Below are 25,165 nucleotides of genomic sequence, written 5' to 3' on the forward strand. Positions count from 1 at the left end.
CTACTAGTGCAGTGTTCCAGGAGGCCAAAGTTCACTCGCACATGTAATAGTCATACATAACCAAGTTATCAGTTTTTAATAGTTTTTTCATGCTGCCACATTTCTGGTAAAGATCCTGAGCCAAGACTGGCTATGATATTTAGGGTTTTTTTTAATAAATCAGTTATTGATTCTGTGCAATCTAAAAGCAAAACTGAATGCTGAGGTTAAGTCTACAACAGCTATCTTTAGGTCTGTGATGTGTCTGATATGTTGTTGAAGTATCTGGCTCTTAATGCCATTTTCTTGGTGTTATTAAATTGAATACATAAAGGAATGCTAAAAAAAAGTAAAAAATAATAATCCCAGGCATTTCCAAACTGACCAACCTTCAAGTTGCACGAGGGAATAAAGGGCCAACCCCTAACTGCAGCATCACCACGCCGCTGAAGGCCTCAGTGGACACCGTTTGGGAGACAAGCACTGGTTCTGCTTTCCACCCAGTGCATGCTGGGTCAGTGTGAAGAAATATTCAAGAGCTTCTTCTAGCTGTGTGAGTTGCCTAACCTGGCCAAGCGTTCCTCTCTCCAGCAAGCCTTGGGGCTGATCCACAAGAGGACATCCTCAAGAGCCAGGCATGTGGCAGGCATTCTGCTGTGATGCATAGCACACCCACAGTCCTGCTGTTGAGCCATCTGCATGACCTTCTGAGGACTGCTTTTCTTTACGAACAGCACTCCATCCTCCCTGGGTCCACCCCACGTTTTCGTTTGATCCTCCTGCACTCCTGGACTGCCCTGACCACTGCTGAAGGTGAACTCAGACAGCTGAGTTTTCTCCGGGAAGCTCCATCTCCACCTGCAGATCACTGATCAGGTGGGTGGGAAGTTCTGGACATCTGGGGGACTCTGGAACTGCCTAGGGTAGCAGCTTCTGGGGATGGCTGCCACTCGAGTAGTTCCTAAGTGGGTCACCAGGTGGCAGCACAGGCAGCTATGCCTCCTAGCAGTGGAACCCTGGGGGCTGTACTGAGAAGCTGCTTAGGATCCTCAAGGGCCTCACCCCTGGGAAGAGCCATACTTGTCTGTCTGTCTCCACACACAGCAAGAACACTTCACCTGTCTTTGCGGATGGATGTGCGAGTTGTGGACATCGCCATTTCTTTGCAGCCTTACAATAAGACCCAAGATGGAAGAGAAACCATGTTCAGGATGGGATCAATTTGGTGACCTGGTTACTACCTGGGAAAACCACAGGATGTTTTAAGTCTTATTCCAGAAAATTCCAAAAGGAAAGTGGATGAGCCCCCACTGTATTTGTTATGGTTTTCTGTCTCTTTAAGAGACAAGCCACGCCCACTCCCTCCCCCATCCGCTGAGGCAGGCTGATCTTCAGCTTCCGGCCTGAGCTCCTCTCTTTTCTATCTTCCTCTCGGAGAGGCAGCTTCACTTCTGCCTCTCACCCCACTTCTCAGCTTCCCCCCTTCTCTGTCTCTTTCTCCTTCTCTCTCTCTCCCTCTCTCCCCTTCTCCCTTCATCACCCCCTGAATAAATATTCAACCTCACTCTGCAAGTCATGTCTATCCATGTCTCTGGCTTCTGCCCGCCTGCCATGTGTCTCCCTGCCTGGGACCAGCCACTGCTCGGAGACCAGCAGCGGTCACTACCTGGGACTGGCTGCTCCCAGGGCCCGCTGCCTACCACCACATGGCCCGCCACCACCACTCAGGCCACCACTCTGGGACCGGCAGCTGTCTCTGTCTGGGACTGACTGCTCGCAGGGCACGCTGTCTGCTGCCGCATGGCCTGCTACCACCATTTGGGACCTACAGCATTTCTGCTGCCTACTGCCGCCGGGGATCTTGCAGCATTTTTTTTTTAAATATTTATTTATTTATTAGGTATACATTATTCTGTTTTGCTTGTATGCCTGCAGGCCAGAAGAGGGCACCAGACCTCATTACAGATGGTTGTGAGCCACCATGTGGTTGCCGGGAATTGAACTCAGGACCTTTGGAAGAGCAGGCAATGCTCTTAACCACTGAGCCATCTCTCCAGCCCCCTTGCAGCATTTTTTTAAAAAATTATAAAAGTATTCATCACCGACTTCAGCACTGCCGGCGCTTCCCCAGTCTCACAAGAAGCCTTGCCTTTTAAAACAAGAGCATTTAAAAAGCTACTCCCAAATAATATGGCAATTTACTATAAATGTTTCCATTCAAAGCCCTAACCACTAGGCCATATCACTCCCTAACAAAAGGGCCAGTGGCGCCGTATTATCATCTGATACTAGTCCCAATCAAGTCCCATCTCACACTCTGCCTTTTTCGGTTGTCTGTTCTGTCACAATCAAATGCAATGCCACAGACCAGATGTCTTTCAATTTCACCCCCTTCCCGTTCTCTGCGCCCTAATGAATTAACAAATCAGGTTGTTGGGGGGCCAGCCTCAACAAAAATACCCTCTTCAGAGTGGAGGTGTAGGGATTTAGAAATATAGTAAAACAAATACAAAAATAATAAAATGCAGAAACATATAGGATCGTAGTGGGTGGGAATTTCTCAGTGAGTACTGAAAATTCGCCTGCGTTTAATTTTCCAACAGGTTAATAAACCCCTGACCCCAAAAGGTAGGAGTAAAACAAAAGACTGCAATAACACACAAATTGAAAGTCACAGGCTACATTTCGTGCTAGACTCACGCCCTAGACCAAACCACTCCCTGGGTGGGATCCCAAGTTCTTTCCATAAAGGGAACTGGATCTTAGTTGGAGCCTTAGACTATTGTTTTAGGTAGGAACAAATTACTTCCCTACGTCAGGAGCACAACGTCTAGCAACTAGCCACACCTGTTGACAACAGCCCCGAGAGAGCAGAACTCTCTGACAACTGGGTGGGAATCTCTCTTTGAGTCAATAACCTCGAATGAACAAGAAACAGGTCCCAAACTCTCTGACTTTTGGCCTCTTTGGGCCTCCACACCAGGTCACCTGTCCCCTGAACCAGGATCCCTGGAAAGAAAGTGTTTGCAAGGGCTGACTGACTAAAACCTCAGTGGCTGTGGAGAGGCTGGAACACTGCAGGTCCAGAACCTAAATTACAATTTATCATGGCCTATCCTTAGTCCATGAAACCATCCCTTGCTCTACTCTGTCAGACTTAACATTTCATAAACAGACTAAAATCTTGGCAACATAGTAACAAAACAAGAGTCCCCACCAATCAAAGGGCTGAGAGTGTTATCAAAGGCCATCTAAGGCCTACAGCTAACATTTCTCTGATTTGTTGTTATCGTGTACTTAGTATTTTCACCAATGCATTTTATGTCTTGAGTTATGGCTTTCTTTGTTCTACTGCCATAAAACCTCCTGAAACTGCTTTCACGTTAAAACATAATTTGGGGTGTTCTAAAAAACATTGAATTTGGGGTATTCTAAAGGTGTGTTTCTGGACCAGAGTAGCTCATAGTTGGCTTCAGAATAAACTTCTACCTTTTGAGGTGACATGTGCTTTCGTGTGACAGCTCCACCCCTGACAAACAGGAGCATTTGCTGAGCAAATGATTTTAATAAGAGCGAAGCTAAATGATAAGAGTTTGGGCCCTTTCGAAGTGCACAAGCAGGCTGTAATCCACGGACAAGGCATTCGGTCTCGGGATGTGAGAGAGGCTGAGGAGGAAGGAAGCAGATGCAGAGACCTGGACAGGGGGCGTCCTCCGACAACTCTCAGCACTGCAACCTCCCCCAGAGCATTGACCAAACATTTGCACCCATATTCTCAGAGGTCTCCTGTACACAGTGCTGCTACTTCATTTGCTTCTGTTGGGGTCTGAGAAAACTGTAGGTGACAGAAGGTACAAACCAAGCCATGTCCCTCGGGTCGTCCACAGACAGCCTGCTGACACAACACAACATGCTTGCGACAAACTTGCCACCGGCCCTCACCTTCCCGGTCCTCCCACTTTCCCTAAACCAAACGCGGTGGGAGGTTTAAGCGAGCACCAGCCATCCTGCACAAGTTGCCAGGTTCCACCCGAGCGCCGACCACCGCCTGCTCCGCCCCCCGTGCTCTTCCTCCCCATTGGCTGTTCCTGTCGCGCCCCGCCCACAGAGGCTCCGCCCCCGCTCCCTTCACCTTTCACCTCCTCACCTTCCGGAGCTCCCAGAAGTCTCAGTCCTCGCCCACCGGGGAGGGGGAACGGTACTCCGTCACGATTAGCAAGTATTGGTGGATGTGGTTGTCCATCACAGCAACGATGGTCACGGATTAGCTGAGAAGCAGCAGTAGGTGGGGAAGCTGGCGTAGTACTTCCGCGCATGCTCAGTGTGGGCGCAGTGACGCAGTCGCGGGGGCAAGCATGGCGGCTCGGTGCGTGAGGCTCGCGGGGCGCAGTCTCCCGGCGTTGGCGCTGTCTCTCAGGTGAGAGAGTGCCGCTCCTCCGTGTCAGCCCCACTCACTGCCTAGTTCTGGCTGCGGCCTTAGCAGCAGACTAGGGGTCCCCTCAGCCGGGTCCCGGGTGCCCTGGATCCTCGTCCTCACAGCCAGATCCCCCGTCCCTGGCTTCTCCGCGCGGGAGTCCCGGGATCTGCTGTGAGGCGCTGCATGAACTGGGCTCGAGAGCCGAGGAGCAGGGCAGCTGGGGCGTAAGCGTGGGGACACGGGCTCTGCAGCGATACGTCAGGTGGAAGGCTCTGCCACTTGCTTTTCTGACGACATACCGCTTGCTCACGGGCACGGGACACCACCCCTTCTGGGATTGCAAAAGCCAAGCCTAGAAGCCAGACTTGGCCAAGGTCAGGCAGCCAGGCAGATGCTCGCCTGCCCAGCGGCTGGCGTTGCTAAAACTGGTTGGTAACTGCAGTGTGCACTTCAGGGCCAACTCGGGCATGCTCCAGACCAGGATGTATCTTGTCTGTTATGCCCAAATCCGCGAAGTCCCCCAAAATCAACAAGGAGACCGAGTCCCGCATGTAAAAGCAAAGAGCCTTTATTTTATGCAAGTTTGCAAACTCGGTCTCTCTGCATGTCCAGCGTATTGGAATAAACGGAGAGCCCCGAGCTCAGTTAGAGTTGGGTTTTTATAGTAGTAAAGGTGGGGGTGAGGGGTTTCTGAGGTTCAGGACCCCTGATATTGGCTGACATTTGCCTAGGGGTGTCCTGGTGAGTGTGTGCTAGCAGGTGATGCGATCTACAACAGTTGGAAAGTTGGACATTTCCGTTGGATGGTTTGTTCGTGGTGCTCTGGTAATCTCAGTTTGTGTTTCTTCCTGCAATCAGGTATTGCGTCAGGGTAAACTACTGAGACTCAGGCCACCATTTAAACTTATCGATGGCTGAGTCCTACTCTGGCAGGTGATAATGGTTGGAAGTAAAGAACTTCCTTTAGATGCTCTATTTACCATGGCTGGCTCTTACACTGTCCACAGTTTATTTAGACAAATGCCTTTTTTTTTTTTTTTTTTTTTTTTGCCATCTTTACCTTAACCTGTGGCTTCGGGCTTTTGAGTTCCACCTCTAAAGTTAAGCAACTGTTTAGTATCTTTACCTTGTTCCTTGCTAGGGCTGAGCTATTGGCTAATGCAAAGCAACTTTCCCTGAATTTTGTGGAAAATGGGTAGAATGGGAGTTGGGTTTTTCGTCTGGTGAGGGGGTGCCTACACGATGAAAACAGGCTTACTGTGCCAAGAGCTGGGCGCAAAGCGGCCTCCAGGAATATCCCTGTAGAAGCGCTTCTCATCTGTGGTACTGCATTTGACGTTAACTGACAGGAAAGCAGCCTCCCACCCCCAACTTCCCCCAACCTGGTTTATGTCTGTCCCTGAAGTTGTGTTTTTGAAGAAAGGTGCTCTAGGAGGGAGGCCAGAGAGCTGTATGGCCCAAGGTTAACATGAGGTATCTTCTATCTCATTTACTTATTTGCTGGGGACAGGTACCACAGCAAATGTGTGGCAGTCAGAGGACAACTTGGAGAAATTAGTTCTCTCCTTCCAACATGTAGGTACTGGGGATAGAACTCATGTCATGACTGGCTTGGTGGCAAGTACCTTGACCCAGTGAGCTAGCTTGAAGTCATGATTTGACTAGGGTGGCTGGCCAGGGGGCTGCAGGGATCTGCCTGTCTCTGCCACCTCAAGACTAGGACTACAGGTGTGCCTCTATGCTTGACTTTCTTATGTGGGTTCTTGGGGTGCAAACTCAGGTCTTTGTGCTTGCACTGTAGGAATTTTACCTACTGAGCCACCTCCCTGTCTCCATAGCCATGTGTTTTGTGTGTTACAATTACCTTTGTTAGGTCTGAGGTAAGTCTTTCCTAGCAAATAGTTTGAAATTACACAGATCATTTCTTTTAAAACATTTACTTTGTTGGGGAGGAGGCTGCACATCATACAGTGCATGTGTAGAGATTGGGACAGTCTGTGGGGGTTGGTTCTCTCTACCATGTGCGTCCTCCAAACTAGAACTCTGGTGTCGGGCTTGGCAGCCAGTGCTCTTACCCACTGAGCCATCTCGGGCCCAGATTTCTAAAATCTTATGCCTGTCTTTAGGCTGCCTTCACTTCTTACGTGTGGGCTTTTCCGTAGGCCGTCTCCTCGCTTGTTGTGCACACTTACAAAACAGACGAACAGTGGCCAGAACCTGGAAGAGGACTTGGGTCATTGTGAGCCAAAGACAGAGCAGCCATCTGCAGACAAGACCCTCCTGGAAGAGAAGGCGAAGCTAGAAAAGCAGCTGAGGGAGACCATGGTAAGACCCTGGCTTAGGGTTTCTGTTGCTCTGAAGAGGCACCGTGACCATGGCAACTCTTATAAACTCTTATTATTGGGGTGGCTTGCTTACAGTTCAGAGGTTCAGTCCGTTATCATCGTAGTTGGAGATGGTGCTGGAGAAGTAGCTGAGAGCCCTACATCTTGCAGGCAGAGGAAATGGACTGTCTCACTGGCATGACTTGAGCATACATGAGACCTGCAAGTCCACTTCCACAGTGACACACTTCTTCCCCAGCACTCGGGAGGCAGAGGCAGGCGGATCTCTGTGAGTTTGGAGGCCAGCCTGGTCTATAAGAGTGAGTTCCAGGACAGGCTCCAAAGCTATGAGAAGCCCTGTCTCTCGGGGCCATTTTCTTTCAAACCACCACAGACCCTTGGTGTAAGCACTGCTGGATTGCTGCCTGCATGGTCCACATGACAGCTTCCAAGTTCACAGGTGACAGGGCACAGGCAAGGACATTTAATTATTGTGTACTGCCTTCTGGGGGCCCACGTGGCAAACAAACTGCCAAACCCTCTGTGGCTCTGCTTCTGACCTGGGAAGTTGTATTATGGTAAAAATTACACCTTTAATCCCAGCACGCGGGAGGCAAAAGCAGGTGGATCTTAGTCTGAGGCCAGCCTGATCCACAAAACAAGTTCTAGGACAGCCAGAGCTGTTATACAGAGAAACACTTTCCCCCACCTCACCTCCCCACCCCCCCAAAACAAAAAAATTCTACAGAGTCTTCCATTCAAATGAGGGATACTTGGTGTGATAAAGCTGGAACTGATGAAAGTAATCAGAAAAATATGTACAGGAGTGGAGTGTGGGAGTCAGTGATGGCAATTATCACTCCCATGTTGAAGAGGCAGCAGTCAAGTCCCTTAAGTGCACGGGTAATTGGTAGCATCACTTACATGGCTGGCACTGTGCTGAACTCTGTTAATCTTCAATCACGGTCCCTTCATAGATGAGGAAACTGAGATACAGAAAAACTAGTGGAATTTTCCAAGTTTTGTTTTTTTTTTTTTTTTTTAAATATTTATTTATTTATTCATTGTAGATACAATATTCTGTCTGTGTGTATGACTGCAGGCCAGAAGAGGGCATCAGACCTCATTACAGATGGTTGTGAGCCACCATGTGGTTGCCGGGAATTGAACTCAGGACCTTTGGAAGAGCAGGCAATGCTCTTAACCACTGAGCCATCTCTCCAGCCCCGAATTTTCCAAGTTTTGAAAGCTAGACCAGGACAAGCTGTCTCAGAGCCTTGCTCCATGACTGCTTGAAAACCGAGGGCAGGTATTATAGAGACCTGGAGTCCACCAGTGGATATTAGAGAATGTCAGAAATGTGCTGAGATCTGTCCTATCTCTGCCTCCACTAATTATTTGGCTGGGCGTGGCCTCTTTGAGATCTTCAGGTGATCTTCCTTCCTCTCCGAGGAGGCGGGAAACTGAGGTAGGCAACCCCTAGTGATATGCTTCGACACCTTCAAATTGGCGTATTTCACTACGGGATGACGAGGGTATGAGCACATGAGGAGGACCTGTTGGCTCTTTCCCACTGTGGCCTTGGGTAGTAGTCTTTCCTTGCCTCCTGGAGACACCAATACAAGTGTAAATTACTCTTTTTTTTTTTTTTTTGATTTTTCGAGACAGGGTTTCTCCATAACTTTTGGTTCCTGTCCTGGAACTAGCTCTTGTAGACCAGGCTGGCCTCGAACTCCCAGAGATCCGCCTGCCTCTGCCTCTGCTGGGATTAAAGGCGTGCGCCACCACCGCCCAGCTGTAAATTACTCTTAAACTGTCCTGATTTTGTCCTAAATCTCAGTTAATGACATTTTATTTATGTCCTGATTTAGAGTTTGTTATATAATCATTTTGAAATCAGGATGGCTTTCTCACATATCTGTAACATAATTAAATCTTTTTCTTTTAGGAAAAATACAAACGGGCTTTGGCAGATACTGAGAATTTTCGGCAGAGAAGCCAGAAGCTGGTAGAGGAGGCCAAGCTGTTTGGTAAGCAGACATTGTCGTTTTTGAGAGGGGAGAATGCAGGGATGCAGATGTGGGTAACATGGAGATGGTGGTGCAGCTCCTGCTGTCCTCACAGTACTCTCCTGTTGAGCTGGCCTTGCCTGCCGCCTGGTCAGCAGTCACCTTGTTTGGGGAGCCTCAGGGCACATTAAGCTAATTTCTCTCTCTACTGTGCTTTCTTCCTTTCCTCACTTTTAGTACCTATTACGTGCTCTTTCTCAGAAGTGCTGTGGTTCTATGGCATATCATTTGACCAGGCATCATGAACAGCCCTGTGTGAGGAGTCCGTGCAACTGATACTAAGTGGAGACCATCTTCTCTTCCTCCATGCAGGCATCCAGGGCTTCTGCAAGGACTTGTTGGAGGTTGCAGACATCCTGGAAAAGGCGACCCAGAGTGTTCCAAAGGAAGAGATCAGCAACAATAATCCTCACTTGAAGATCCTATATGAAGGGCTAGTCATGACTGAAGTCCAGATTCAGAAGGTGTTCACAAAACATGGCTTGCTCAGGCTCGACCCTATCGGGGTCAAGTTCGACCCTTATGAACACGAGGCTTCGTTCCATGCCCCCGTGGAGGGGAAAGAGCCAGGCACTGTGTCAGAAGTTAGAAAGGTGGGTTATAAGCTGCATGGGCGTATCCTCAGGCCAGCTTTGGTGGGGGTAGTGAAGGAAGCTTAGCTGCCTTCCTCAGGGCTCTGGACTTTGTAAGTCACTTGCTAGAACTTGAAAGGCAGAGGCAGGCTTGTAATTTCTCATCTGTGAACACATCTGACCCTTGTCCAGCCTTTTGGAAATTTTAAGTAAGCTAAGCAGAACACAAAGCTGCTTGCATACTATCAGGGACTCTGCGAGCCTGATCACTGAGTTTAGCATCACCTACTTCAGAAGAGGGCCTCGGGAGTAGTAACACTGTATCTGTTCCACCTGGTGATTGTTAAGTACTTTACACAAATAAAAGGTCTTTGGCTATATCTGTGCTGCACAGTCTATCTCTGGGTGCCAAGGCACTGGTATCACTCAGCATGGTGGGGTTCCTTCAAAGAGCAGGGCCAGAGAGGGTTACCAGCAAAGCTAAGACCTTCAAGAGCATGAATTCCTTCATTGGTAGGATTTGGCTGCTGTAAATGGCAGCCTTTGAACTGGGAAATGAACACCTGAACTTGAACATACTTAGTTTTTTCTCTGCCTACAATTTTCTCAATATTTAAATCTATAGCTAAGTAATGCTAAAGAAATCATACGCTATCAAGACATCATTTTGACTGTGAGGCTGCATGACTGGTGTGCTTCAGACATTTCCACTTTTCAGGTTGTGGTCAAGAGCACTAAAAGTCTCATCTTTTTGTCCTCCTAGTTTTCTAGTATTGAATTTTATCATCTAGTGGAGATCTGGTGAGCTCCTGAGGAGAAAGCCTGGCTCGCTCAGTTCACATTTAAGCTTGGAGCTGCATATGCCTGGGTTGTACATCTTGGCCTTACATATAGTTATAATATAGATCGTAGGAGAAAACCAAGGAGCCAAAGCCATGTGGCAGAAGCTGACTTCAGGCTCCCACCAGCCAAAAGGCCTGTTTCCCATTTCAAGAGAGGGCTCAGGAAAAAAGCTAAGAAATGGTGATGTAAGTGAATCTGTGCCAGAGGAAGTAAGGCATTGATTACACCCGTGTGCAGAAGCCAGGGCACTGCAGTAAATGCAGAGGTGAGGGGATAGTCTTTTGCCATTGAATTTAAAAGACAATGCCAGAATTTAAGGTTCTGTCGTCACACATTCTGCTTTAAACAGCCTTGAACTACTTAGACAAAAGCCAGACTAAAGGCAGCCTGACACAGGAGAGGCAATGTGCCTTTATGCTGCGTAGCTGTACATCCACCATCAGGCTTACTGTGGATGGGTGGTCAGCCCTTTCCAGCTAAAGCTGCTGAGCATTACAGAGCTCAGCCTACAAGGTCTAGATCAACCTGGTTCACAGGTTCCATGTTAAGACTCAAGAAAAGCTATCAAAGGCCAGCCAGTAAAAGCACCTGCTGCCAATCCTGACAAAGTTCAATCTCTGGAATTGAAAAATTCCCAAAGTTGTCCTCTAACCCCCCCCCCCCCCGCCCCACCTGCGCTTAAACACAAGAACCCAAGTTTTAATAGTTGAACATGGATAGCATTTTTTCTGTCTCTAAGTACACTGTATGTGCATGGCATCCTGGAGCATGCATAGATTATGTGTAGACAGTGCCTCCTGTCATATTAGCCACTTTTGGTACCCTGGAAGAGAGGAGGGTCCTGGAACCAATCAGGAATGAGTAGCCTAAATGTGGCAGATGTTTGCAAGCTCATCATCAGCACTAATGGGAGATGCACAGATGTGCACACATTTCTCATGGAATTCGAGTCTTGCTCAGACACATTCCAGGTACATTTGTGAGTGTGGCTAACCAGAATGTTAGAGGCAGCTGGAAATGATCTTTGGCCTGGCTGGTACTCTTCAGTTCAGACTCAACTGTGGGTGTATTGCTGTCTGGCCCATGGGGGCTTGTGCTTGGTTGACAGCAGCTTTCCACCTCGGGCAGGAAACTAGCAAAGTGCTGGAGGATCAAGAAGCAAACAGACACGACTTTGTTCTCAACAATTTAATGTAAAAGAATAATAAAAATGGTAGGGTTTTAATTCTTAATACATTCTTGGAATGTTGGCCTCCCAGAGAGCATTATTTCAAACAGCTGAAGAATTATCTAACTTTTCTGACTCAAAGACAGTTTGTTTAAATTTGAAAAAACTTGGTTCCATGGGGTTGTGGTAGCTAATTTATCGTGAGAATTAAATATAAACATGTCCATATCTGTCTGAGCTAACAAAGTAATGTGACAGAAACAGCTGGGGCAGACAGGAGAGCAAACAATCCTAATACTACTTTTCCTTTGTAACAATATTAATACTTGAACATAAATTAATTATACATTCATCATGGTGTTTTAAAACAGTCACGCCCAAATAAATTCATATCATCAAAAGATGTACACACACTATACGCCTGCTTAAGCACAGCTTTTTGTCCGACAGCTCTTGGCCACATGTTGACAGGATCCTCTGCTTCTCAAGCTAATGTAGGTCTAGCTGTCATTTTGTAGAAGACACACTGAAACTTCAAACCTCACCAAGCTGGGACTCTTGGTGTTGGAGATACCAGGACAAAACCAGTGGTTCTCAAACTTAAGCTTGCATCCCAGCCACCTGGAGGGTTTGAAAACACCCTGCTAGTTAGTCCCTGTTAATGAAGCCCCCAAATCATCTAAATCTCAAGAGAGTTAGATGGGGTATGATTCTGTATTTCTGACAAGTGCCCAGGAACCCCACTTGGAGAACAACTAGGCACTGAGCACCATCCCGTTGCTGTTCAGTGACACCAGCTACTGTCCACTATTCACCTGCAGGGGACAGTGTGGAGCTGGTCCTTTGACACCACTGCTCAGCATCTTGTGGTGTCAAAAGAAATCTGGGCCTGGCTCACAGGGTACTTCCCTGCTAGCCTACAATGCACTTTACAACTAAAGCCATATACAGTATATTTGAAATGTTTTATTTAATGCTGAAAACCTTACCCTAGGGGACAGAGGATGTAAAATGAAAAGGCACGTCATCAAGTCGTCCTTGGAAATGAGTTGTTTTTCTTCAAAATAACTTTACTTTCACTTCCGAGCCCAAACACTCTATGAGGTAAACAGGCTCTTGTACCTCAGGGACAGGGGGCAGGGGCTGTGGTCAACTCCAGGACTCTTAAAGCAGGGTCTGGGCGTGAGAACCCTGAGCAGCTGGAAGACAAATGCCTTCCTCAAGTTAAGAAGGAAGGTACCATATGAATCCTTGAAGGAGGCCCCCAGAAACAAGCTTTTCAGTCAATATGGGAAGGAGCCATTTCTGAGTTTGCTTCAAGAGCACAAACAAGCAGTGCAAAGGCTCCAAGGCACAGGCAGGATGCTCTGCACTCCCCAGGGCCCCTGCCAGCTGGTCCCCTGGCTCTACCCAGCGGGGGGGGGGGGGGGGGGACCAGGCCATACCCTAGCATGTCCTGTATTTAGTGAAGGGGACTCTGCAGTGGTGTTGGAAGTCCTGAGCAGCTACTGCCCCAACTCAGCACTGCACACTCAGCCTTAAACTCAGAGGGTCTTCCAAGTCAGGTGTACTATAGGGGTTCAGAGCAGCAAAGGGCAGCCCCCACCTGATCATGTGGCCCTCCCATTAACTGCTTTCCCAACCACAGGGACAAGAATGTGCTGAGAGCTTGCCCAGGCAGCCCAGGCTGGGCTGAGCTAAGATGAAGCAAGCACTGTCAGGTAAGTGGAAGCTCACGTGGTCACTGTGTGCAAATGAGGGGCTCATCTTAAGTGGCTCAGTGGGGAGCGGGCCTGGTGGTAATCTCTGGCCTCCACAGCAGAGGGTTCTGTGCACAGCCTGCCTCCCGGTAAAGTGCGGTGTGCCGGGGCTGTGCTTGGGGTACCGGCTGGGGGGCAGCAGTGGGCTCAGTCAGTGAAGGGGTGCCAACAACAGCCCACCTGAGTAAAGCTTGTGTCACCAGGAAAACGCTGATGGCAAGAACACACAGCTTGGCTCCCACAGCATAACAGCTTCTAAACCCAAAGGGGGGAAGGCTCATAAAATAAATGGAACTAGTCCAAGGTGGGGACAGTCTTCAGAGGGACACAAAGGCAAGTCGTCTTCTGAAAGGATTACCTTAGGACTAAGAAAGACACACGTTTTTCTCCCCACGAGTCAATTTAAGACTGCTACTATTGCTTCTTCCAGAGGGTCATGAAAAATTTAAGCCTTGAAAAAAGAATTCAATTTGTTTAAAAGAGCAACAATGTTGCAGGGGGGGGAGACCCCCAGGTCATTTGGCTCACAAGCTGTTTTAGCATCATCTGGCCTCAGGAAGCATCCCTGGATATCCACCCACTTTCTGTGAGGAAATTTAAAATCCTTTTCTTTAGGACCTTGTCCAGATAACTGGGAAGGCGACTTTTAGAGGGGATCCCTTGTCGCTTCTGGAGGTGATCTTTAATTATAATAGTCTTCACAGTCACGTAGCGTGCAGGACTCAAGTTCAAAGAGCTACAGAGAACCTTCTCCCGATCTGACAGCAGCTCAAACCCAGGAAGGTTCTCAATGGCTGCAAACTCACCGTCTTTGCCATCTTCCTTCCCCCTTTTGGAGCTGGCCAGGTTTTTGTTCTCCTTCCTCCTCTCCCGTTTGTGTCTGGCAGCCTCATACTCAGCTGACTCTTCCATCTTTGTAATGCCATTTCGCCGGTACCCGCTGCAGCTCTCTGATCTTGGCGCGAAGCATCTTCTCCTTGTGCATGTTTTCAAATAAATCGTCGAATTCTTTGCAGGACATGAACTGGTAGAGTGGCCGCAGTTTCAGCCGCAGCTCCTTCTCCTCCTTGGTGATCTTTCGTTTTAGTGTCTTCTCCTTCTCCTTCTTGTCCTTGCCCAGGAAGGCTGGCACCAGGTTATAGTCACGGGCAATGTTCTTCCGGCGCTGCCTCTCCTTCAGCTTCCGCACATACATGTCTACATGGGCACGCTTGAGCTCGATCTCCACATCATCATCATCATAGTTCACAGAGAGCCCACTGATGAGCGTCTCAGCATCCTGGTCGTACTCGATCTCATAGTCATCACGCAGTGGCATGTAGCCCAGCTGCTGCTGCTCAGCTACAGAGATGTCCAGTGGGGGCAAAGGAGTGGTGAGGCTAGGTGAGAGAGGGCCCCCGCTGGGGCAGGTATGATCTGTCACCCTGTTGGGGATGGTGTCAGGGATGCAGGCTTTGCCCAAGTTCCCATGGATGTACATGCTGACATAGTGCTCCATCACTTCCTGGGGAGTCCTTGAAGCACCAACATGCGCAGCCATGTCTTCCTATAATGACAAAAGCCAAAACTTTTTCACAGTTTTACTTGGGCTACTTCCTATCAGTGTTGTTATCTCTCTCTCTCTCTCTCTCTCTCTCTCTCTCTCTCTCTCACACACACACACACACACACATACACACACACACACAATCCCCCCAAATATGTTCAAATATGCATTCCAACCAAATTGGCACTGGTGGCACTTACAGAGATGTATCCAAGAGGAAAGATCCAGAGCCACCGACTTGTTCAAGGCTATGTGGGAACTTGTGACAAAGCTGGGATGAAAACTCCTAAAAGTCATTCTTCATTCCCTGGCTTCTTAAAAAGAAACTCAGCCATGTGCTATTGTCCCTTTTACCCATTGCAAACCCTGAAGAACACCTGAAGACAGTCTGGCATCACAGGGCACACTTTTCACTCAGACTAGACAGCAGACTCACCAAGTTGTCCACAGGGCAAAAAGGGTCAGGACTCTTTTCACATTGTCGCAGCCTTGGGTTCTGGAAGCTAAGCTTGTTCCTCTCTTAGTGGCTATGGATGATAGGCACACAGAGGCTAACTGCAGTGCTACCACTGCTGAAAACACTCTCCACGCCTGCAAGAGAGGAAACTAAATGGCTCCCTCAATCTTTTCCTTTTGCCAAGAGGCCTCTTCCTTAAAGTCAACCACTAAAGCCACTTCAGAAAGTAATTGCTCAAAATGCACACTCATTTCCCGGCTGCTGTTCTCAACAACTAGTCCCAGAACCAGCAGCACCTCTTTGAGCTGCAGGTTATACACAGTGCTGTGAGGAGCAAGTTGCTTTGGACTCCAAATAGTCATGCCTAATCCAGTCTCTGTGCCCTGTTGGCCAGTTGGAGCTGATGGCTATCCTGATTATAAGCTAGGTGCTGTGGGAGGTAAAGAGGCCCAACTCAGCTGAGCGGCCCTCCATCTGGACCTTTTCTGGGACATACACCTAGAGCAGGACCCTTCCCACTAGCTTGAGACACTGTAGGTTAAACTTAACAAAGCAGAATGAAGAAGGCAGGTCTGAGACAAGACACAGGTGCAGCTTCACTTGAGACTTATAAGGAGAAAAGTGAAGATTACAGCAAGAGATATACTCTGGTCTCCTGGAGGAATTATATGACTCCAACTTTTTATTTATTTGGTTGGTTGGTTTTTAGAGACAGGGTTTCTCTGTATATATTTGGAGCCTGTCCTGGAACTCGCTCTGTAGACCAGGCTGGCCTTCAACTCACAGAGATCGGTCCTGCCTCAGCCTCCCAAATGCTGGGATTAAAAGCGTGCACCACTACCACCTGGCATAACTCCAACTTTAAATGTCACTATTAGCTTCACCCCTACTTGTTTCTCTCAGGAAGCATTCTAAAAAGTCAAATGACTATGCCTGGCTCCTGCTGCTCTTTGCAGAGCCTCTGATCCTGTCTAGCAAAGAAACAACCACACTCAGGCCTGACAGGTTTCCTTAGAGATGGTCCTCCAGGCCTTGGTGAGAAGGTCCAGGAATGGCCTCTCAGGCATCTCACCTGCAAAGATGTGCACACACATGTGCTTGTGCTGCAGAGGCCAGAGGATGACATCAGGTCTATTCCTTAATCACTCTCCACTTTCTCTGGTCTCTTATGGAACCTAGAAGTCACTCATTCGGTTCAATTAACTGACCACTGAGCCCAAGAGTCTGAGCTCCTTAGCTGAGGTTCCACTCACAGGGTGGTGGGAAGGTAGACTCATTGGGAGGCACAAGCACAGCACCTAGGGCCAGGCAGTCTGTGATCTACATCATCAGTCCTGCTACTCGCTACTCAGAACAATCAGGTTCACTGGAAGCTCGCTCTCTCTCTGTCTCTGTGTGTGTTCTAAGCCCCCATTCTTCCAAGACTTTCCTTCTGGCTCCACCTCCTGTTCCCTTCACTCTTGCTGCCTCCTCTTAGGGATTTTGTTGGAGTGCAGTTAAATTAACAGGCAAAAGTACCTACATATACATCGTCTCACTGAGACCTCACAGCTGCACCCAGGAGAGCAGTGCTCTCACTACCTACAATTCAAGGTCAGTAAGCCTTTGGGTGAACTACCATAGGGCACATGGCCAGTTGACACTGTGCAGCTCAAATTCAGCAGTCTGGCTAGGAACACTGCCTGTCACCAAATGCTAATCACCCTGGGCCTCCCACGCTTGTCAATGCAGCATGTGCTGAGGAGTCTGCCTCATGCGACTGCTGGCATTATGAGCACGCGGGGCAAGGCTGGACTACCAGCCACTGCTTCTTGCCACTTCAGTCAGCTCTCAAAGAAGCTCCACAGGATGGCAGCTCCTGACTCAGACTGGTGGAAGGGTGCTACACACAAAGCTTCTGATCTCCCAGCACCTTGCCTGGGGCAGGCAACTTTGACTCGGGAGGGCCTCACAATTTCCTTCCTGTCCTTCCTCTTCAGTAGACAACCCGGCCACAACCCAGCTGACACTTAACTCCATTGTTGTTTTTATTCTCCCAGCAACTGAACTGTGAGGAACAAGGCAGGCTGAGGTTGGCCATGACCAGGGGCTGGACTTTGTAGTAGAAGAATGTGTGCCCTGGCCCACCCTTCAAATGAAGGAGTTTCTAAAGAGGCAGAAACCAAAAGCACCCCCTTTCCTGGGGAGGTGCGGTAAGGGGCTGCCAGGATGAAAGAGGAAACATAGTCCACCTAAAAGCATTCTGAAGCCACCCAGGGGGAGGGCAGGTACAAAGCACTGATCCCAGCATCCTGTGAAGTACTTCTAGGCAGTTCTACTTCATTCTCCTCACCACCAGATGGTTGGACAAAGCTGCTGTCAGCCTCATAAGCCCGCCATGAGCTCACATGGCTAAGTCATTGGTGCACCTGCTACTCTATCATCGCCCTGTGAACCCTCAAATCAGACCCTCCCAGAATCTTGAGAGGGGCAGCAGGATAATGTGGCCAGGAAAAGGCAGGCCAGGCCACCAGCAGCTTCCTACACTGGCAGGCTAGCTCAGCCTGTTATACAAAGGGACATCTTGATAGGACTTGGGGACATAGCTGGCCCTTGAGATGGTCATCTCACTACTATTCTGGGATATTAGACAACCCTAAGACCTCATTTCCTTGGGCACTGTTCCTGGTCTCTTCTGTGTTTAGTGCACTCCCCAGGTTGTTCTGATTCAGTAACATTTGGGAGCCAGTGTCTACACAATCCTACCCAGGGTCTTTCCTCCTTTAGTCTGTCCTTATCATCTCTACCAAACCTTCTATCAGACGCACAGGCTGGTGACACATTTCTTCTACTAACCCCTACAGCCCTCTGCCCTGATGTAATGGTTTGAAAGAAATAACCCCCACAGGGAATGGCACTAGTAGGTGGTGTGGTTTTGTTGGAATAGGTATGGCCTTGTTGGAGGAAGTGTGTCTCTGTGGAGGTGGGCTTTGAGGTCTCATATATGCTTAAGTCACACCCAGTGGTTCAGTCCACTCCCTGTTACCTTTTGATCAAGATGTAACCAGCACCATGTCTGCCTGCACACCTCCATTCCTGCCATGACGATACTGAACTAAACCTCTGAAAATATAAGTCACCCCAATTAAATGTTTTTTGTTTTATGCTTTTTTTTTTTTAATAAGAGTAGCCATGGTCATGGTGTCTTTTCACAGCAACAGAACCCCTAACTAAGCAAGCCACCTGGTGAAAAGGCAGATGGCCCTATAGCCTTTTTAGGTCCCTGAGATCTTATAGATGACAAGTCAGTGTCTGGCCAGTACCTATCACCAGCAGGTCTGTGCTAGGCTGTCATTGTCCCAGTGAGACATGAACCACAAAGACCTGGGCCCAGACTCTAGCTGGGCTCATCCTTCAGTACATTTGCTTTTCATCAGTAAGTGGGGAGCATCAGAATTTGGGGAACTGTAAGAGTGAGGGAACAATGCAACATGTCTGCCTTGAGACCTGGAACTAGGAAATAGGCATCAACCTTAACACCCCCATCACAGCCCTGTCTGGTATCTAGCACAAGGAGTGGGAAACAGCTTTTAATACTCCAACCACACACTGGCTGGGGCTTAAGGCTTTTCCAATAATGACTATAGTCAAGCTTGCATGTGACACCCCACAGGATGAGTCCTCATCTTCAGCCTTCCACTTGGGGCAAGCCAGCTTCTGCCTAGCTCACAAACACAACCAACTCCTAGAACACAAAATACCTCCTTCCTCTATGCTACCTTCCCACCCATGCAGTCTTTTCTAGACATGGAGTCTACTCACCCACGTTGCAAGGTCACAGCTGTCCTAGCAGTGTCCCTCCACATGGGCTAGCACGTAGCAGATTGTTGAGCACATGCCAGCGAACAGAGGAATGAACAAACGATGCAGCAATCCACACACTGGGCATGTCAACTGTCATCTAAAGAGGGAAGAAGTACTACCCAGGCTGTTCCACCTGTCCCCAGGCACGAGAATTTCTCCACTGGTTCCTCTTACTACATCCAAAACTACATAAGCTGGCCAAGCCCCACTTCCCTCTACTGGATGTCCCTGGAGAGGAGCTGGTCCTCTCAAACTGTCTCCTCTCTGACAGTTTAGTGTCTTTATAGCCAGGTAACAAAACTGGCGATTCATCTACCAAAGGCTCTAATCACCCTGAACCTCTGCATGTCTACATGTCTGTGCTCACAAGTTCCAGAGGTCCTGCATCATCCAACCAGCAGAGTCCACCACAGCACAGCTGTCTGGAGGTTCTGAGCACCCTGGCAGGCCTGACCTATGTGTGTTGTTGAGGGCTACCCATCTCTTTCCTCACTCTCCCTACTATGGTATCCTCCCTTCTGTGACGTTTCTGTGGTACAGATCCCAACTAGACCCTGTGTAAGCTTTCTGGTAGTACCACACTGCCAACTGCACCAGTAAGCTTCTGGTCTCCAACCACAGTACTTAATGCTCTTAGTGCTGCAGTGGAGGCCCAGGCTATAATCACACCTAGCCATCATGTGCAAAGCTATAAAGTTCGTGGCAAGTGGCTTAGATTCTCACAGTTGCTGTCTTTCAATTGCAAAGTAGAACATAAATTCACCCCACAGTGTTGCTTGTGCAAGTCACATGACTTGTGTACATAAAGGGTACTGCACAGAGCTGGCACAGGCTCTACACAGGTCCATACTGGGACATACTTCTGTGTAATAGCATACAAGCTCAAAAAAAGAACCGCATATCCAAGCTGTGGTGCCTCTAGTGAAGAAAACAAGGCTCAGAGGAGTAAGGCAACTGGCCTAAGAGAGCACGGGGAGCGGGGTCACAGAGCCTCCCTATCCTGTGTGACGATCAGTGTTGCATCTCTCAGACTGGCAGCCAAGCCCCAAGACTCTTCCCTTTGGGCTTCACTTCTTCCAAAGCTGAGCCTGGGCCTCATGAGAACCGGCATCTCAAGCTTCTCTGGCCTTAAAGCCTGAAAACGCTGCTTCAGAAGAGGCCTTCCCCACCCAGCGTTCATTCATCCACATTTTACATGCTTTACTTCCTGGGTGCTGTCTGTTTCTGAGACTGCTGCATGAATGGGGCACAAACACTAGTTGAAGTATGGACTCTACAGTCCAAGATTTCTTTTCTTTAACAGAATAAACTGTGATATAGAACAAAAACCATCACATCAAAGTTGGACAAGGCAAACAATAAAGCAAAAGAGCCCCAAGGAAAGTCACATGAATCAGTGACCCACTAATTCACACACCCATAAAAACGCTAACCTGAAAGCTCTAATATATACACAGAGGACCTGGTGCAGATCCATGTTGGCCCTGTGTTGTTGCTTCCGTCTCCGCAAGTTCACAGGAGCTTTTGCTTACTTGATTTGGAGGGCCCTGTTCTCCTTCCCCTCCAGCTCTTACACTCTTTCTGCCCCCTCTTCCAGAGTTCCCTGAGAATAGCCCAAGTTTCAAGAGATGAAGCGAGCTCAGTGCTGGGCTCCCCGGAACTAGTACTTTCACTCTTTTCAGTGGCTGCTGTGAAGATAAGTGCTAGAGGGACGACACGAGGGAGGAAAGTCTCTCTGCAGCGGTGACATGTAAGGACAAAGATCAGTCGGGAGTCTTGACTAGAAAGCACTTCAGGCAGAAAAGAGGAAAACTGGTCATGGGTAGAAGCGTGAGAACCATAGACACAGGCAACCATAGGCGTTGTCAGGCCTTGCAGTGTACTCTAAGTAGAGCTGGAAGTTAGTTGCCGAGGGCCAAAGAGACGCAGTTTATGTTTTAAAAGTCCTGTGTTGGTGAGAGCAGGACTATAGAACAAAAGGAGAAAGCGGGTAAGCCATGAGAAGTGGTCACAGCAAGAGGTAAATGCCAAAGCGGTTCAGGTCACAATTGGCAGCTACAGCCTGCACAGTTTTTAAACAGGTGACAGCTGACCAACTGGAGGTGGATGAAGACTTTAAGTTGGCTCTGAAGCTGAGGACAAAGTGAGGCTAGGTCACCAAGGGCAATCAGGTAGAGAGGGATGGATGCCATCAGGTAAGAGACAAGCTCCAGGAACAGAGCAAACGAAAGCAACATTTTCAGCTCTGAGGCTCTTCTTCAGGGTGCTTGATAAGTACAAAGCAAATGCTCACTATACAACAAACTCCACTTCTAGACAAAGTAACCAGATCTTTTCTGGAGAGCAGGAGTCATGGGATTGCCCATAGGGAAAGCATCTGGAGAGCAGAATCTTAGGTGGGGGAAGTGGGTCCAGAAGGTCACTCACTGTGTGATAACCTGGAAGAGGAGGGCAGTATGGCTGGAGTAGGGAAGCTCAGAGAAGCAGGACCCTACCATACTGGGGAAGAGCCTGGACAAGGCAGGGTCAGGCTTAGCTCCCTGCTTCTCTGAAAGCTTGAAGATGCTACATGTGCTGGGTGGTAATGGTGACAATGCAGACAGAGCTCTTCCCTAATACAGGTGAAGAAAAGAAGGAGATTAACAACCAGGAGCCCAGTGCACTATCTGGCTGGCACACCAACGCCCTTTGCCACCAGTAAGTCACCTCTCCAGAAACTTGACCACTAGTAAGCGGACCCCTGGCTCCATGCCTCCTCAAGAAGACACCTTTGTTCATTCTTTAGTGACCACCCATCACACCATGTCCTGGGTGCTGTGGAGAGCAAGAATTAAACAAAACACTGGTACCCACAGAGAACCCTAGCACTGGGCACATGCTGACACCCACAGAAAGCACACGAAGCCCTGAATGCAGACTAAGTGCATGCTGGATGGGCAGCCCAGGCTTCTGACCTTCCTCATCACTGTGCCCAGGAGAACCCAACCCTACCAGGGATCTCAGTAGGCACTGTGGGGTCTAGCTTGCTGCCATCTGGCTCGAGAAGCTTGGCAAGGCACAAGGCCTGCCCTCCGCCTGTGTTCAATGCACACCTTCTGAGGACGAGTGTGAAGGGCAGACAGCTCCGTGTCAGGGCCACAGGTCAAGGCCCTGCTCTACCAGCTGTGTGGCCGCAGGCACCCAACATTCTCCGGGCAATCCCGCCCGGCCACCTGAGGCCCTTCCGCAGGGTGCACCCAGCCAGCCATACATGCCCTCCTAGCCAGGGCCCGCCGCTCACCCAGTTGCCGAAGCCGAACTGCTCGATGGCGTCCAACAGCAGCTGCTCCTCGCGGCTGGTCCAGCCGCCCTCCGCCTCAGGCCCCCAGAGAGTGAATCGTCCGCCGTCCACAAGCTGGTAGCCGTGGTAGCGGCGGTGGTGGCCGATCTCCGCTCCAGCCGAGAAGCACTCGGGGCACAGCTCGATGTCCTGGCACTCGGTGCAGCGGAAGCGCAGCGGGCTCACCTCGGCCAGGCAGTACACGCAGTACTTCTTGCCCAGCTCCGCCATCTTCCCCCGCTCGCCCGCCGCCCGGCCCGCAGCCGCCGCGCCTCCGGCCGTCAGCGCCCCGCCGCCTGCCGGGCCCACCGCGCCCGCCGCGTCCGCGCTGCTGCCGGCCGCTGCCACGGCCGCCCCCGCCCAGGTGCCGCCGGAGCCCGCCAGGCGGACCGCGTCCCGCCTCAGCACGCAGGCGCCCTCCGGCCCGGCCCGGCCGCCGCCGCCGACGCCGCTGTCTCCCCGCCGCATCGCGCAGGCGCCCCGCGCGCGCCCCCTCGCGGGCAGCCGAACCTCCGCTCTGCGCCTGCGTGTTGCCGCCTCCCTCCGCCTTATGGACTCGCTCAGCCGCAAGGCCCCGCCCCAAGCCTGACAGCCGGCGAGGCGCAGAACGGAAGCCGGTCGTGTGCGCCACACCTCTCCGAGAGCCAGCGACCAATCAGCGCCAAGTTTCACCTGTTCGTGGCCCTTCATTGGTTTAATATTGCTGGGAGGCGGCGAGAAAGGGAAAGCGGGCGACCAATCGCGGGGCTCACCGCGCGCGCCCTGGTTGCCCCGGGAAACCTAACAGCAGCAGCGGTCCTCAGACCCGAGACAGTGGGTCCAGCATGGACAGCCACGACGGGGACACCGAGGGCGATGGTGGAGCCGAGCAAGACCTGACCAGGCAGCCATCCGAGATCAAGGTCAGCTCCGAACCTCAGATCACGGCTGACCCTCCGGAGCCGGGACCGGAGCCAGGGCCGGAGTCGGGGCCGGAGCCGGAGCCGGAGCCGGGACCGGGACCGGAGCCGGAGACCCAGCCGGAGCCGGGACCGGGACCGGAGCCGGAGATCCAGCCGATTGCGGACGGCCCCAAAGCAGAGGCTTCGGAGGGGAGCGATGATGCGCGTGTCGAAGTCCTGGAAAGTCTGGAGGCCGCTGAGGCTACAGGCGAGGCAGCAGAGCCCGCGAGCGAGGCCGTGTCCCAAGAGCCAGAGAGTCTGCCAGAGCCCCATCCTGAGACTGAGCGGAAATCCAAGGAGATGGACGAGGACGAAGACGAAGAAGACGACGAAGATGAGGAGAGCGAGGACGAGGAACCCAGCCGGCCAGAGAAGCAGAAGGACAAGGTGAAGAAGGTGAAGAGCAAGGAGTCGCGGTTCCGGCCCTCACTGCCGCTGACCACGATCGTCGAAGAAGCGGCTGCTCCAGCCCCACGGGCAGAGAAAGAGAAATCGAAGGAGTCTGAGCAGAAGCGAGGTAGCGAGGATTTCGAGGCGATAGGTCGAGAACGACGCAAGAAAAGCAAAGAAGAGCATCTTTTCCCTGGAGAAGAGGAGGAAGAAGAGGAAGAGGAAGATAAGGATAGGGACTACGACGACTTCGAGTGGTCTGCGGATGTTCGGAAGCTGCAAGAGCAGCAGCTGCGTGGGGAGCTAGTGGACCAGTATCACGCCCTGCTGGTGGAGCGGAACCGATACCAGCGCTACAATGTGTACCTACAGCAGAAGATCTCCGATACGCTACGCAAGAAGGGCCTGGAAACAGCTGAACCTGCGGACAAGAGTGCGGAACCAGATTCTCCGGAGAAAGAGCAAGCATACTTGCGCTATCTGGCCATGCTGGAGGAACTGAAGAAACAAGAGGCTGACGACCTAGAGTGGTACCGCGAGGAGGTGCGTGAGCTGAAGCACCAGTGCCAGGAGAAGCAGGCCAGGGTGGAGAAAGAGTGGCGGCGCTTCCAGACCCTCAAGAAGCAGGTGGTGATGCAGGTCATGGGCAGCTGCCGCATGCGCGGTGGGCGCCAGGCGGCTCTGAGAGAGGTGGAACAGATTCAGGCGCTGGAGGATAAAAAGGAGAAGGAGATGAGCGCCTTACGCCTCGAGAACGTGCAGCTGAAGCAGAGCCTGGTACACTTTGAAACCAGGATGAAAGCCCAGGAGGACTTGGCTGAGGGACTGCTCCTCATCGACTTTGAACAGCTCAAAATTGAGAACCAGACCTTCAACGAGAAAGTCGAGGAACGAAACGACGAACTTCTAAAACTGCGCACTAAGGTGACCAGCAACGTGCAGATAATAACCCACGTGAAGGAAAAGCTGTCTTTCATAGACATGGAGAACTCCTGCAAAAAGGCACAACTTTTGGAAATCGAGGCCCAGGTGGCCCTAGGAAGAGACCTATTGACAAAGACAAAGCAAGCCCGAGACATCCTGCGAACTGACAACGTCAAACTGAATCAGAAATGTGGGCTTCTGGGTAAGGAATCACTCCTCCGAGACTTAGAAGAAAAAGTGGATAGGACAAAATTTCTCAACAAGCGTCTGGAATCCCTGAAGCGCCATCATGCGGGGCTCACCTTGTCCTGCAAAGGGGTGAAGCAAAAGATCAGGGAAGCCAAAGCATTCCTCCCCTCTTGACAGGACAGTTGGCAAAACCTCCAAAACTCTAAAAACTTTGTCCCCGACTCTCTTCTGCCTTCCCATAGTCATTCTAAGTGACTTGGGATGCAACTTTATTTTTGTCATTGCCAGCTTCCAAATTCCTGCTGAACACATTGGGTTAAGTAAAATATATCTACAGAGAGAAAGCGGGGTGATTAAACCGACTAATGAAGAAAAGCCTTTCTGGCCAAGCAGTCCCATCGTCTAGAGGGGTGTTAAAACTGTT

General features: G+C 50.3%; 3 protein-coding genes across 3 annotated transcripts; 2 read left to right on the forward strand and 1 right to left on the reverse strand.

The window, feature by feature from the left end:
* The first annotated feature begins 4,247 nt into the window (after positions 1-4,247).
* On the forward strand, positions 4,248-9,741 carry Grpel1 (GrpE like 1, mitochondrial). The gene is made up of 4 exons (XM_041636452.1): positions 4,248-4,396; positions 6,559-6,721; positions 8,669-8,750; positions 9,102-9,741. The coding sequence occupies exons 1-4, from the start codon at positions 4,335-4,337 to the stop codon at positions 9,446-9,448; spliced, it is 654 nt and encodes a 217-aa protein (XP_041492386.1). The 5' UTR covers positions 4,248-4,334; the 3' UTR covers positions 9,449-9,741.
* Positions 9,742-11,383: 1,642 nt separating this feature from the next.
* Positions 11,384-22,761, reverse strand: Tada2b (transcriptional adaptor 2B). Its single transcript, XM_041636560.1, is given in 3 exon segments — positions 11,384-14,068; positions 14,070-14,678; positions 22,259-22,761. Coding segments are annotated over 3 exon segments (1,263 nt in total). The 5' UTR covers positions 22,529-22,761; the 3' UTR covers positions 11,384-13,684.
* A 360-nt stretch (positions 22,762-23,121) lies between these two features.
* Ccdc96 (coiled-coil domain containing 96) lies at positions 23,122-24,915 on the forward strand. Its single transcript, XM_041636235.1, has one exon. It carries the CDS (start codon positions 23,122-23,124, stop codon positions 24,913-24,915), a length of 1,794 nt encoding a protein of 597 aa, XP_041492169.1.
* Positions 24,916-25,165: the final 250 nt, after the last annotated feature.

This window comes from Microtus oregoni, unplaced genomic scaffold, assembly GCF_018167655.1.
Source record: "Microtus oregoni isolate MIOR12 unplaced genomic scaffold, Mior012 000049F_ref0000343, whole genome shotgun sequence".
Lineage (NCBI taxonomy): Eukaryota > Metazoa > Chordata > Mammalia > Rodentia > Cricetidae > Microtus > Microtus oregoni.

Excerpts from the sequence above, each read along its gene's own strand:
- Grpel1 (XM_041636452.1), top strand. The coding sequence starts at position 4,335 with ATGGCGGCTCGGTGCGTGAGGCTCGCGGGGCGCAGTCTCCCGGCGTTG. Across the intron at positions 4,397-6,558 it reads GCGTTGGCGCTGTCTCTCAG|GCCGTCTCCTCGCTTGTTGT; the intron begins GTGAGAGAGTGC and ends GCTTTTCCGTAG. Across the intron at positions 8,751-9,101 it reads AGAGGAGGCCAAGCTGTTTG|GCATCCAGGGCTTCTGCAAG; the intron begins GTAAGCAGACAT and ends TCCTCCATGCAG.
- Ccdc96 (XM_041636235.1), top strand. The coding sequence starts at position 23,122 with ATGGACAGCCACGACGGGGACACCGAGGGCGATGGTGGAGCCGAGCAA.